The 14,304-nt window shown below is 42.1% G+C and overlaps 1 protein-coding gene across 9 annotated transcripts in view; it reads right to left on the bottom strand.

Annotated features, from left to right (window-relative positions):
• LOC142370192 (receptor-type tyrosine-protein phosphatase mu-like) overlaps window positions 1–14,304 on the bottom strand; it is a 198,147-nt gene that overhangs the window by 45,947 nt on the left and 137,896 nt on the right. For 4 of the 9 annotated variants that reach the window (XM_075452658.1, XM_075452659.1, XM_075452662.1 and 1 more), the window contains one exon: window positions 8,647–8,779. In XM_075452658.1, the coding sequence (XP_075308773.1) occupies window positions 8,647–8,779 (133 nt within the window). Of the gene's footprint in view, window positions 1–399; window positions 433–8,646; window positions 8,780–14,304 lie in introns of all 9 variants that reach the window. The other 5 variants (XM_075452655.1, XM_075452657.1, XM_075452660.1 and 2 more) reach the window with 2 other exon arrangements.

Genomic DNA, 14,304 nt, shown 5'->3' with positions numbered 1-14,304 from the left:
AAGGTCACCCCAAGGTTTACAAATGGAGTTAATCTAAGGAGTTCTTCAGGAGTTTCGTGCACAGTCGCCTCGTGCACGCTCAGGTCTGATTAGAACTGAAGTTTTAGTGAATCTGTTGGTTTTCTGAGCTGGAAACTGTTTTAACTGGCTCCGAATGAACTGGACTGATTTTGAATTTGATTGGATGACAATGAATTGGCTTGTAATGGGTTTAAATTGGCCTGAATTGGTCTGAGAGGACATCTGCTGTGAGACCAGAGGACAGTATTTGGGATGATGTTCTGCTGGTTAGAGGACAGACCCCCCCCACACCGAAGGATGAGGATGGAAGCAGAAGCTCAGAGCCTAACAGCTGGTTTCAGGTGTGTTATTAGGTTACAGTTCAAACGGGTTACTTACAGGTAGTAAGTGTAGGAGTGATTATTTCTTCTTCTGAGTGGTGGGGGCGGAGCAGAGGGAGGATGGAATGGAGGGAAAGAAAAACAGAAAAACAGAAAAGGAAAACAACAGATTAATGTCTCAGAGAGAAATCAACAGAACAGATGAGTTAAAATATTCTGTGTGAGGGTGGAGGAGTGGAGAGCAGGGATTGGCTGGTGCGAAAGGTAGAGATCTGATTGGTTAACGAGGTGAAATGAACATGGCAGCGTGACGGCTTCTCTGTGTTTAACCGTTAAAACTCCAAACATCAGATGTGATAAACACAGAACCAAAGGAACAGAAGCTCCTCAGAAAGATAAAACCCAGCTGGACCTGATCACTAAGACAACAACTCTAATCTCACACCTGAACGGACTTCTGTTACTCGACAACAGACCTGTGCTGTAAACCTGAATCCTGCCCCAAACTCCCCAGATCTCAGCCATCCTTTGAAATGGTTCAACTCAGTTTTACCAGCAGAAGACGACCGAAAGCAGTTCACTCCCAAAGATGAGCTCAAATAATACTCAAAGCCTAAATCAGAGAAAACCCTAACCAACCCTAACCCCAACCCTCCAGGGACCAGGGTTACCCTAACCCCAACCCCCCAGGGACCAGGGTTACCCTAACCCTAACCCTCCAGGGACCAGGGTTACCCTAACCCCAACCCCCCAGGGACCAGGGTTACCCTAACCCTAACCCTCCAGGGACCAGGGTTACACTAACCCTAACCCTCCAGGGGCCAGGGTTACCCTAACCGACCCTAACCCTCCAGGGACCAGGGTTACACTAACCCTAACCCTCCAGGGGCCAGGGTTACCCTAACCAACCCTAACCCCAACCCTCCAGGGACCAGGGTTACCCTAACCGACCCTAACCCTCCAGGGACCAGGGTTACACTAACCCTAACCCTCCAGGGGCCAGGGTTACCCTAACCAACCCTAACCCTAACCCTCCAGGGACCAGGGTTACCCTAACCGACCCTAACCCTCCAGGGACCAGGGTTACACTAACCCTAACCCTCCAGGGACCAGGGTTACCCTAACCAACCCTAACCCTCCAGGGACCAGGGTTACCCTAACCCTAACCCTCCAGGGACCAGGGTTACCCTAACCCTAACCCTCCAGGGACCAGGGTTACCCTAACCCTAACCCTCCAGGGGCCAGGGTTACCCTAACCCCAACCCAGCATGGAAAGAGCTGAAATATTACAAACTCGTCCCAAAAAATAAAGGATGTCCAACAGGCCTTCAGCCATGGTTCAAACCTCTACAGACTTTACATGTAAAACAACTTGTAGTGAACATTGGATTCTGAACACATTTCCATGTTTTCCTTTAATTTTTCCTTTTTGATCCTTTTCTGAACTCATGAACACAATTATGAACAAAATCTGTTCCAACTTCTGACCTTTTTCATGTTTTTCTCTCATTTTATCCTCATAAAAACAACAGAAAACAACAGACTAAAATGAACGTCAGTAAGAATCAGTAAAACGTCTTTCCATCAGTGGCCGAGAGCTGGTGTTCATCTCTGTTAGTTTAATCTGTTCTCAGAGTCCAGAAAGCAGCTCAGTGGGCTCAGCATCTGGCACATCTGTCTCCTCAGAGGGTCTGATCACCCCTGGTACTTCATTAGGATTCAGATAATTATAAAAATATTAATATTAATGATAATGAATTATTAATCAATAATAATAATTAATAATTTAGATAAAACATGTCTGTTATCTGGTGGTAGAAAGCAGATCTGATGTTAATGTGGGACTTTCAGCCTGTTTTATTCAGGGGGCGGGGCTTCATGGGTTCATATCATGAACTCACCAAGTACTGAGACAGTACTTGGCAGAGAGTAGTATCCCTAAATGCTAAAAAAAAGGTTGAATGGAGGTATATTTATGAGTTGATGAGCAGGTTTTGTCCAGGCTGCTATATTCATCCATTTTGAAAACAAGCAACAAGTTATCATCTCTTTTCTCTTTCCAGAAAGGAACTAAAGAAGTTTGTGCACCTTCTCCACTTATGTTTGGTATCATGACTGAACCTCTGGCTATCTGACGGCACTGAAAAGAGGGTTTTGAAGGCACCACACGGTCTGATATGGCTCAAAAAGTCTCACTATATGCAGACAACTTTCTTTTATAAATGTTAAATCCAGTTAAAAGTGAATAATTACAAACCAACTCAGTGAATAAGCACCTCCCACATTCTCTAGCATCATTTGGGTGTTCTGACAACAGAATCCACATCTGATATTACCTGAGGACCCTGCAGCCATTGAGTCCACCATGAACTCCTCTGGATACCAAGGTGTTCCAGAGTCAGATGTGAGTCTGTCCGACAGCTAAAGCTGAAACTGGCTCATCAACAGGACAAATATCCCAAACACAGCAGCAGATCTACAGCAGAATGTGTGAGAAATAAGGCTGGGCAACGATTAAAAAGTTTACTCTAATTAATCACATGATTTCCCTGATTAATCACATGATTTCCCTGATTAATCGCAATTAATCTTGCGATTTCCCTTATTAATCGCAATTAATCTTGCGATTTCCCTGATTAATCGCAATTAATCGCATGATTTACCTGATTAATCGCATGCTTTCCCTGATTAATCGCAATTAATCGCATGATTTCCCTGATTAATCGCAATTAATCACATGATTTCCCTGATTAATCGCATGATTCCCCTGATTAATCGCAATTAATCGTATGATTTCCCTGATTAATCGCAATTAATCACATGATTTCCCTGATTAATCGCATGATTCCCCTGATTAATCGCAATTAATCACATGATTTCCCTGATTAATCGCATGATTCCCCTGATTAATCGCAATTAATCACATGATTTCCCTGATTAATCGCATGATTCCCCTGATTAATCGCAATTAATCATATGATTTCCCTGATTAATCGCGATTAATCGCATGATTTCTCTGATCAATCGCAATTACGATTAATCGCATTTTTACGCAGAATCCAAAAGTAGCGTATAGCTTTTAGCATTTAGCTTTATTTTAAATGTGCTGCCATATGAATGAAAGTGCCATAACATTTGTTGTGCAAACACACTTTTAACATCAGCATCTTTCTGTAGTTTTTATGTAGAAGCCTCGCTCCACTGTCTGTTTCCTTGAATGACTTGCTGCTATCAGTTGTGTGTTTTGCCTTTAAGTGATATTTTAGACTGGAACTACTACGCTGAGAAGACAATTCAACTTGGCAGAGTTTACAGATGACTTTGGTTCTGTCGACTCCGCCGTCTGGAAGAACTTTAAAATGAAAATGGCCGAGTAAAAGTTCCGTACCCTTCTCCATGTTTGGTGGATCCGCCGATTACTTTCTTTTCCTGTTCCACAGCAGACAGCAACAGACTTTTACAGAATAAAAGCCTGTGAGCAACAGACTTTTACAAAATAAAAGCCTGTGAGCAGCAGACTTTTACAGAATAAAAGCCTGTGAGCAACAGACTTTTACAAAATAAAAGCCTCTGAGCAACAGATTTTTACAATAATAAAATAAATATTTATTATTTACGGGTGGTCCGTGGCGTAGTGGGTTAAGGAGGCGCCCCATGAACAAGGGGCCATATGGGACTACGGATGAAAACTAGCTTTGTAGATATAATCTGGCATATTTACATTTGTTTTTATACTGATATTCATTAATGTGCATTGTCCTTATTCAAATAAAAAGAAGAGAAAAAAAAGAAAAATATATAGAGCTATTTTTTGTTTTAATTAAATTAATCTATTTATTTTTAGAATTAAAAAATAAAACCTGCGTTAATGTGCGCTAAAATATTTATCGTTGTTAAATAATTAATACGTTAACGCGATAAAAACGAGTTAACTCGCCCAGCCCTGGTGAAGAAGCCCTCAGCCTGAGATGCTGTGGGACCTTCAGTCTGTGCAGAACGTGCAGAATGTGCCGTCTACGGGTTAATGAAACACAGAAGCTCCGCATTCTGGTGCTTTTAGGCCAGTTCACGTCTAATAAAATGTCTGACGGCAACATAAGGATTCTGTCCTGTAACACGGTGATCCTGGCGATAAGCGGAGGATGCGTTTCATGTCCTCTCACCCCGCAGCTTCCTGCTGTAATGAGTCTGACCTCCGCTCGCTCACAGAGTGGAAATCAAACGTTAAAAAGCTCATTAGAGCCGGAGCCGGCGCCTCTCTAATATCTGCCAGTGAGATCAGAGCCGGATCGACCCGACAGACGAGTCAGACTCGCCACATTGTGCCGAGGAACGCACACTCCTCAGAAAAACGTGTGTCTGTGGCCTGAAGCCATTCAGCTCCGGGCGACTCAGAGAAGAAGAATAAAAGAAGAATAAAACGCTCTTTCATCTAAATTTCTCTCTTATCTGCAGCGTTCTGCAAACACTGAAGCTGCTCGCTGTGAGTGTGTAAATGTCTTAAATGTGTGTGTGTGTAAATGTGTGTGTGTGCAGGATAAATGTGTGTGTGTGAACAGGATAAATGTGTGTGTGTGTGCAGGATAAATGTGTGTGTGTGTGGAGGATAAATGTGTGTGTGTGAGCAGGATAAATGTGTGTGTGAGCAGGAAAAATGTGTGTGTTTGAGCAGGACAAATGTGTGTGTTTGAGCAGGACAAATGTGTGTGTGTGCAGGATAAATGTGTGTGTGTGTGTGTGAGCAGGATAAATGTGTGTGTGTGCAGGATAAATGTGTGTGTGTGTGCAGGATAAATGTGTGTGTGTGTGCAGGATAAATGTGTGTGTGTGAGCAGGATAAATGTGTGTGTGTGCTGGATAAATGTGTGTGTGTGTGTGTAAATGTGTGTGTGTGCAGGATAAATGTGTGTGTGAGCAGGATAAATGTGTGTGTGTGCAGGATAAATGTGTGTGTGTGCAGGATAAATGTGTGTGTGTGAGCAGGATAAATGTGTGTGTGTGCAGGATAAATGTGTGTGTGAGCAGGATAAATGTGTGTGTGTGCAGGATAAATGTGTGTGTGTGCAGGATAAATGTGTGTGTGTGCAGGATAAATGTGTGTGTGTGTGCAGGATAAATGTGTGTGTGAGCAGGATAAATGTGTGTGTGAGCAGGATAAATGTGTGTGTGAGCAGGATAAATGTGTGTGTGTGCAGGATAAATGTGTGTGTGTGCAGGATAAATGTGTGTGTGAGCAGGATAAATGTGTGTGTGTGCAGGATAAATGTGTGTGTGAGCAGGATAAATGTGTGTGTGTGCAGGATAAATGTGTGTGTGAGCAGGATAAATGTGTGTGTGAGCAGGATAAATGTGTGTGTGAGCAGGATAAATGTGTGTGTGTGTGTAAATGTGTGTGTGTGGAGGACAAATGTGTGTGTGTGTGCAGGATAAATGTGTGTGTGAGCAGGATAAATGTGTGTGTGAGCAGGATAAATGTGTGTGTGAGCAGGATAAATGTGTGTGTGTGTGTGCAGGATAAATGTGTGTGTGAGCAGGACAAATGTGTGTGTGTGTGCAGGATAAATGTGTGTGTGAGCAGGATAAATGTGTGTGTGTGAGCAGGATAAATGTGTGTGTGTGTGCAGGATAAATGTGTGTGTGAGCAGGATAAATGTGTGTGTGTGAGCAGGATAAATGTGTGTGTGTGTGCAGGATAAATGTGTGTGTGTGAGCAGGATAAATGTGTGTGTGTGTGCAGGATAAATGTGTGTGTGTGAGCAGGATAAATGTGTGTGTGTGTGTGTGAGCAGGATAAATGTGTGTGTAAATGTGTGTGTGTCCCAGCGGGCTGGTGTGTTTGATGTTGGAGACTAAAGTCAGAGCAGATACAGTTTAATGGTGATTAGTGCAATCTTCCTCATTATTCCTCCTCATCTTCCTCGCTGTCACTGCGAGTGTGAGGACACGATCGTGTCTTTGATGTCGTCCAGCTGCACTCAACATCTGCAGAAAACTAAATAATACCAGCATGAACCACCTCTAACTAATGTAAATAATACCAGCAGTAAGCTTTGAAGAATTCTTCCACACTAAACCCTCCATCTGACTGAACATCTTAGATTTTAATGTTAACGACCCGCTCTGCTCAGCAGCGCCCCCTGCAGCTCACTTAGTACGAGCCATGAATAAACTTAAAAATATAGCCGCAAGCAGCGATGGGGGAGGCTAGCAGCATGGCACAATAGGCAAGGCTTGGGCTGCTCAGGAAGGGGCCATGAGTCCGTGCACTAAGTTTGGCATCGATACATCAATGCATCGCAGAGATACGGCCTAACGTCCCGTTTGCACGTGGGCGCAGAGTTTGATTGGCTGCCACGGGCAAACGGAAGCGAAATAAAAAAATCCACATGGTAACTTATGTGCGGCTTGGTCTGAAGATTCTATGTGCCAAGTCCCGTGGAGATCGGACAATAGGCATGGCCTGAAATGCTTGTTGAAGGTTTTCGATTAAATTCAAAATGGCGGAAAATCCAATATGGCGCAGATGACGTCATGAGGTGTTTTGACCTCGACTTCATCGAGGGATTGCAACGGTACTGCATTTGTGAAATTTGGACGAAGGGGTCCAAAGATATGAGCAAAAATGTATTTTTTGCTGCTTATAGCGCCACCTATAGGCCAAACGTCACCAAACTTCTTTGGCCACTTGCCGTAGTGGTGTTGAGTCTGTGTTAGAAGTTTGGCGTCATAACATCAAATGGTTGCCAAGATATGGCCTCACTTCCGGTTTGGAGGCGTCAACCTCGAGTTTGATTGGCTTTTATGGAAAATCGGAAGCGTAATTAAAAATTCCACATGATGACTTTTGTTCGGCTTGGTCTGAAGAGTCTATGTGCCACGTCTCGTGAAAATCGGACTATCTGTGTGACCTGAAATGCTTTTTTAAGGTTTTTGATCAAATTCAAAATGGCGGAAAATCTAAGTCTACGCAAATTGGAATCGTCATGATCCAAGGATTCCAACGATGTGAAATTTGTGAAATTTGGACCATTTGCATTTGAATGCACTTTGAACTTTGACGTGTTGGTGGCGCTAGAGAGTAAGCTTTTGGGGCATGAAAATTCTTGACTTTGACTTTGGCACTTGGCTGATTACGTGTCCCAAATTTCACAACTTTTTACTCCAGCGTTCATGGGGCTGCCATAGACTTCAACAAAAGTCTCTTGGAGGTATGCTCTAAAATGTACAAGGAGGCGGCCATTTTGGGTCAAAGGGCAAATTTTGGCCATTTTTCAGATTTACACACCTCGTATTTGAACTATCTCCTCCTAAGGATTTTGAGCTACGGACTTCATATTTGGTCGGTATGCAGTTAAGGGATGGGGGAGCAAAAGATATCAAAATCTTGAGTTTTTGAGCATGTTTAGGGGAAGTGGCCAAGCGGCAAACTTGGCGTACAGGCAAGCGTAAACGAAACGCTATAACTTTCACGTCAAAAGTTCAATTTGCACCAAACTTGGTATGAATCATCCATGTTGAATGCCCGACGATCCTATGTGGTCATATGATCACGTCATCTAAGCCCCGCCCCCTCAGAACAGGAAGTCTCTTTTTTTCTTGGAAAGCTCCATCTCTGCCACCCTTCACCTAGTCAACATGATCTTGTGTCAAAATACAGATAACAAGTTGGTCTAACTTGCTTTAATTTCTGTTGTTTCATACTTAAAACTAAAAGAAGTTGGTTTATTGTTTCTCTGCTGGTTTCAGTCCCAGAAAGAAGATTTGTTCTCAGAGAAAAACCTGAATGAATCATAATTCCAGCAGAACACAGCTGACTACAGATAAATTATGAATTATATTATTATTATTATAAATTATAACGTTATAACAGCTTTAACGAGGACTTGTTCCAGTGACCGAGTCACCACCAATAAAGAAAAGTTAGCTCAATTTGCTCCACCATCGCATCAAAACCCTGGAAATTTAGTTTCCTAACCACAGCTGGAACATGAACTCCTTAAATAATAAATAATAACCGAGCAGATGCATTTCAGGGGCTGTTCAACACATCCATCTGCTGAAAGGTCAACAGAAGCATTTAAAAGAAGTTCAGCATTAACCAGAAAGTCCTTTGTTGTGTTATTAAAACGCTGCTATAAAAAACTAACAATGAACATAAAGAGATCAAAAATAATTCAGTAAAACTTTTCAATAAAAAAATTTTTTCAAAACAACTGATTAACTGATCATATTACGCTTCTGACCAGTCAATGTGAGAAAAATGTGCTTTTTCTGAGTGAATGCTGAGTGCTTGGATCGTTCTCACCGTTTCTTCATCAGAAGGACGACTCCCAGGAAGATGATGATGAAGAGCAGGACTCCAGCGATGGATCCAGCGATCTTCACCGTGTGATCCGACTGTTTCTCCTGTTCGGGCTCCGGTTTCCTGGTTGCAGCCCCTGAAAATATTAACCAGCATTTACCACCTTTAAGCAATTTTACAATTTAAACTATCAACCAGCATGAACCATCTCTAACTAATATAACCGCTGACACCATTAACCAGCATTAACCACCTTTAACTAATATAACCGCTGACACCATTAACCAGAATTAACCACCTTTAACTAATATAACCACTGACACCATTAACTAACACTAACTACCTTTAACTAATATAACCGCTGACACCATTAACCAGCACTAACCACGTTTAACTAATATAACCACTGACACCATTAACTAACACTAACTACCTTTAACTAATATAACCGCTGACACCATTAACCAGAATTAACCACCTTTAACTAATATAACCACTGACACCATTAACTAACACTAACTACCTTTAACTAATATAACCGCTGACACCATTAACCAGCACTAACCACGTTTAACTAATGTAACCACTGACACCATTAACCTGCACTAACTACCTTTAACTAATATAACCGCTGACACCATTAACCAACACTAACTACCTTTAACTAATATAACCACTGACACCATTAACCAGCATTAACCACCTTTAACTAATATAACCACTGACACCATTAACCAACACTAACTACCTTTAACTAATATAACCACTGGCACCATTAACAAACACTAACGACCTTTAACTAATATAACCGCTGACACCATTAACCAGCATTAACCACCTTTAACTAATATAACCGCTGACACCATTAACCAGCATTAACCACCTTTAACTAATATAACCGCTGACACCATTAACCAGCATTAACCACCTTTAACTAATATAACCAATGGCACCATTAACCAGCATTAACCACCTTTAACTAATATAACCACTGACACCATTAACCAACACTAACTACCTTTAACTAATATAACCGCTGACACCATTAACCAATACTAACTACCTTTAACTAATATAACCGCTGACACCATTAACCAGCATTAACCACCTTTAACTAATATAACCACTGACACCATTAACCACCTTTAACTAATATAACCACTGACACCATTAACCTGCACTAACCACGTTTAACTAATGTAACAATTTAAACTATCAACCAGCATTAACCATCTCTAACTAATATAACCACTGACACCATTAACCAACACTAACCACCTTTAACTAATATAACCGCTGACACCATTAACCAACACTAACTACCTTTAACTAATATAACCGCTGACACCATTAACCAGCATTAACCACCTTTAACTAATATAACCACTGACACCATTAACCAGCATTAACCACCTTTAACTAATATAACCGCTGACACCATTAACCAACACTAACCACCTTTAACTAATATAACCACTGACACCATTAACCAACACTAACTACCTTTAACTAATATAACCACTGACACCATTAACCAGCATTAACCACCTTTAACTAATATAACCGCTGACACCATTAACCAACACTAACCACCTTTAACTAATATAACCACTGACACCATTAACCAACACTAACCACCTTTAACTAATATAACCACTGACACCATTAACCAGCATTAACCACCTTTAACTAATATAACCGCTGACACCATTAACCAACACTAACTACCTTTAACTAATATAACCACTGACACCATTAACCAGCATTAACCACCTTTAAGCAATTTTACAATTTAAACTATCAACCAGCATGAACCATCTCTAACTAATATAACCGCTGACACCATTAACTAGCATTAACCACCTTTAACTAATATAACCACTGACACCATTAACCAGCATTAACCACCTTTAACTAATATAACCACTGACACCATTAACCAACACTAACTACCTTTAACTAATATAACCACTGACACCATTAACCACCTTTAACTAATATAACCACTGACACCATTAACCAACACTAACTACCTTTAACTAATATAACCGCTGACACAATTAACCAGCATTAACCACCTTTAACTAATATAACCACTGACACCATTTACCTGCACTAACCACGTTTAACTAATGTAACAATTTAAACTATCAACCAACATTAACCATCTCTAACTAATATAACCACTGACACCATTAACCAACATTAACTAGTGTAACAATTTAAACTACCAACCAGCATTAACCATCTCTAACTAATATAACCACTGACACCATTAACCAACACTAACCACCTTTAACTAATATAACCACTGACACCATTAACCAACACTAACCACCTTTAACTAATATAACCAATGACACCATTAACCAACATGAACTAGTGTAACAATTCAAACTATCAACCAGCATGAACCATCTCTAACAAATATAACCACTGACACCATTAACCTGCACTAACCACGTTTAACCAATGTAACAATTTAAACTATCAACCAGCACTAACTACCTTTAATTAATAAAACCACTGACATCATTAACTAGCACTAACCACCTCTCACTAATATAAGCAAAGATACGATTAACCAGCACTAACCACCTTTAAATGATGTTAAAATTGATATTATTAACCAGCATTAACTACCTTTAAATAATGTTAAAAATGATATTATTAACCAACATTAACTACCTTTAAATAATGTTAAAAATGATATTATTAACCAACATTAACTACCTTTAAATAATGTTAAAAATGATATTATTAACCAACATTAACTACCTTTAAATAATGTTAAAATTGATATTATTAACCAACATTAACTACCTTTAACTAATTAACCAGCACTGAGCCCGTCTCTGCTGATGTTACTCTGTGATTAACTCGTACAGTAAATGCTGTTTCCTGGTTACAGAACATCTGCTGTGATGTCACTGTCATGTCTGTGGCCATGTTTTTAGTTTGTGTTTAGTTCTTAGTTCTTACCATGTCTTTGTTTTAGGTTTTAGGTTCAGGTTGTCCTTTTAGTTCTGCCCTGCCATCAGCTGCACTCTATCACTAATCACCCTCCACAGTATTTAGTCTCCAGGTCTTTCCATGTTCTTTGTCAGATCCTTTCTCCGTCATCCATGGTCCTCGTCACAGTCAAGCTAAGTATTTATTCATTCCATGCCATGTCAAGTTCTTCGTTTTTGTCCCAGCTTATTTTTGGAATCCGGCTCGGTGGCGTTTTTTGTTGAAACCTTTTTGAGCTGGCCCCAGCCTCAGAGGCCACAGGGCCTGACTTTGCCACAGAGGCCACGGGGCCCCGGCCCATGGACCCACAGTTGTGAGCCCCTCCCTCCCACCCACAGACTTTTGGGATGTCTGGGATCCATCCCTTAAGGGGGGGGGCTGTCCGGCGATGCAGTAACTTGATTTATTTTTCAAGAATCTGCATCCTTCCTCAAACCAACCCGACCTGACAGTCATCATGTGATTTTTATTTTTATTTATTTAATCTTGATGTAGTAAACTCTCAGAGTGTTTTCAAACTGAAGAACATCCACAGTTATAATGATAGATGGATTCTCCAGGTTCCCAGTGAAACCCGTCTGCTGCAGCAGAGCCCCACCACACTGGGGGGGGGGGGGTCCTTCTCCTTTGACTGTATAATGTGATGGGATGTCAGGCCCATGGAAAACCCATTACCGTCCTGTGTGTGTGTGTGTGTGTGTGTGTGTGTGTGGGCGTCCAGGTGTAATATCCTTCAGGTGACGCTGCAGATGAGAAACGTTCAGGACGACACGCCGCTGTCGGCTGCTGTCGGCGGCTGTCGGCGGCTGTAATGTGTCATTTCAGAGCGGCTCCACTTTTTCCATCAGAAACTGACAGCGGCCATCAATCACCGGGGGAGTGTGTGTGTGTCCGAGCATGTGGGGGGAAAACTGTTCTAATGGGGACATCCTGCTTTATGAGGACATCCTGCGTTATGGGGACATCCTGCCTTATGGGGACATCCTGTATTATGGGGACATCCTGCATTATGGGGACGCTTTATACAGAGGGGAAGTTACTGCATTATGGGGACATCCTGCATTATGGGGACATCCTGCGTTATGGGGACATCCTGCGTTATGGGGACATCCTGCGTTATGGGGACATCCTGCCTTATGGGGACATCCTGTATTATGGGGACATCCTGCCTTATGGGGACATCCTGCATAAAGGGGACATCCTGTATTATGGGGACATCCTGCATTATGGGGACATCCTGCGTTATGGGGACATCCTGCGTTATGGGGACATCCTGTATTTTGGGGACGCTTTATACAGAGGGGAAGTTACTGCATTATGGGGACATCCTGCATTATGGGGACATCCTGCAGTATGGGGATATCCTGCATTATGGGGACATCCTGCATTATGGGGACGCTTTATACAGAGGGGAAGTTACTGCATTATGGGGACATCCTGCATTATGGGGACATCCTGCATTATGGGGACATCCTGTATTTTGGGGACATCCTGCATTATGGGGACATCCTGCATTATGGGGATATCCTGTATTATGGGGACATCCTGCATTATGGGGACATCCTGTATTATGGGGACATCCTGCATTATGGGGACATCCTGCATTATGGGGACATCCTGTATTATGGGGACATCCTGCATTATGGGGACCTCCTGCATTATGGGGACATCCTGTATTATGGGGACATCCTGCATTATGGGGACATCCTGTATTATGGGGACATCCTGCATTATCGGGACGCTTTATACAGAGGGGAAGTTACTGCATTATGGGGACATCCTGCATTATGGGGACATCCTGTATTATGGGGACGCTTTATACAGAAGGGAAGTTACTGCATTATGGGGACATCCTGTATTATGGGGACATCCAGCATTATGGGGACGCTTTAATACAGAGGGGAAGTTACTGCATTATGGGGACATCCTGCATTATGGGGACGCTTTATACAGAGGGGAAGTTACTGCATTATCGGGACATCCTGCATTATGGGGACATCCTGCATTATGGGGACACTTTATACAGAGGGGAAGTTACTGCATTATGGGGACATCCTGCATTATGGGGACGCTTTATACAGAGGGGAAGTTACTGCATTATGGGGACATCCTGCATTATGGGGACATCCTGCATTATGGGGACGCTTTAATACAGAGGGGAAGTTACTGCATTATGGGGACATCCTGCATTATGGGGACGCTTTGAACAGAGGGGAAGTTACTGCATTATGGGGACATCCTGCATTATGGGGACATCCTGCATTATGGGGACGCTTTATACAGAGGGGAAGTTACTGCATTATGGGGACATCCTGCATTATGGGGACACTTTATACAGAGGGGAAGTTACTGCATTATGGGGACATCCTGCATTATGGGGACACTTTATACAGAGGGGAAGTTACTGCATTATGGGGACATCCTGCATTATGGGGACATCCTGCATTATGGGGACATCCTGTATTATGGGGACATCCTGCATTATGGGGACGCTTTAATACAGAGGGGAAGTTACTGCATTATGGGGACATCCTGCATTATGGGGACATCCTGCATTATGGGGACATCCTGCATTATGGGGACACTTTATACAGAGGGGAAGTTACTGCATTATGGGGACATCCTGTATTATGGGGACGCTTTAACACA

Source organism: Odontesthes bonariensis, chromosome 20, assembly GCF_027942865.1.
Source record: "Odontesthes bonariensis isolate fOdoBon6 chromosome 20, fOdoBon6.hap1, whole genome shotgun sequence".
In the NCBI taxonomy this organism is placed as follows: Eukaryota; Metazoa; Chordata; class Actinopteri; order Atheriniformes; family Atherinopsidae; genus Odontesthes; species Odontesthes bonariensis.
The sequence above is the reverse complement of the archived record's forward strand: the minus strand, read 5'-3'. Positions and strand labels throughout refer to the sequence as shown.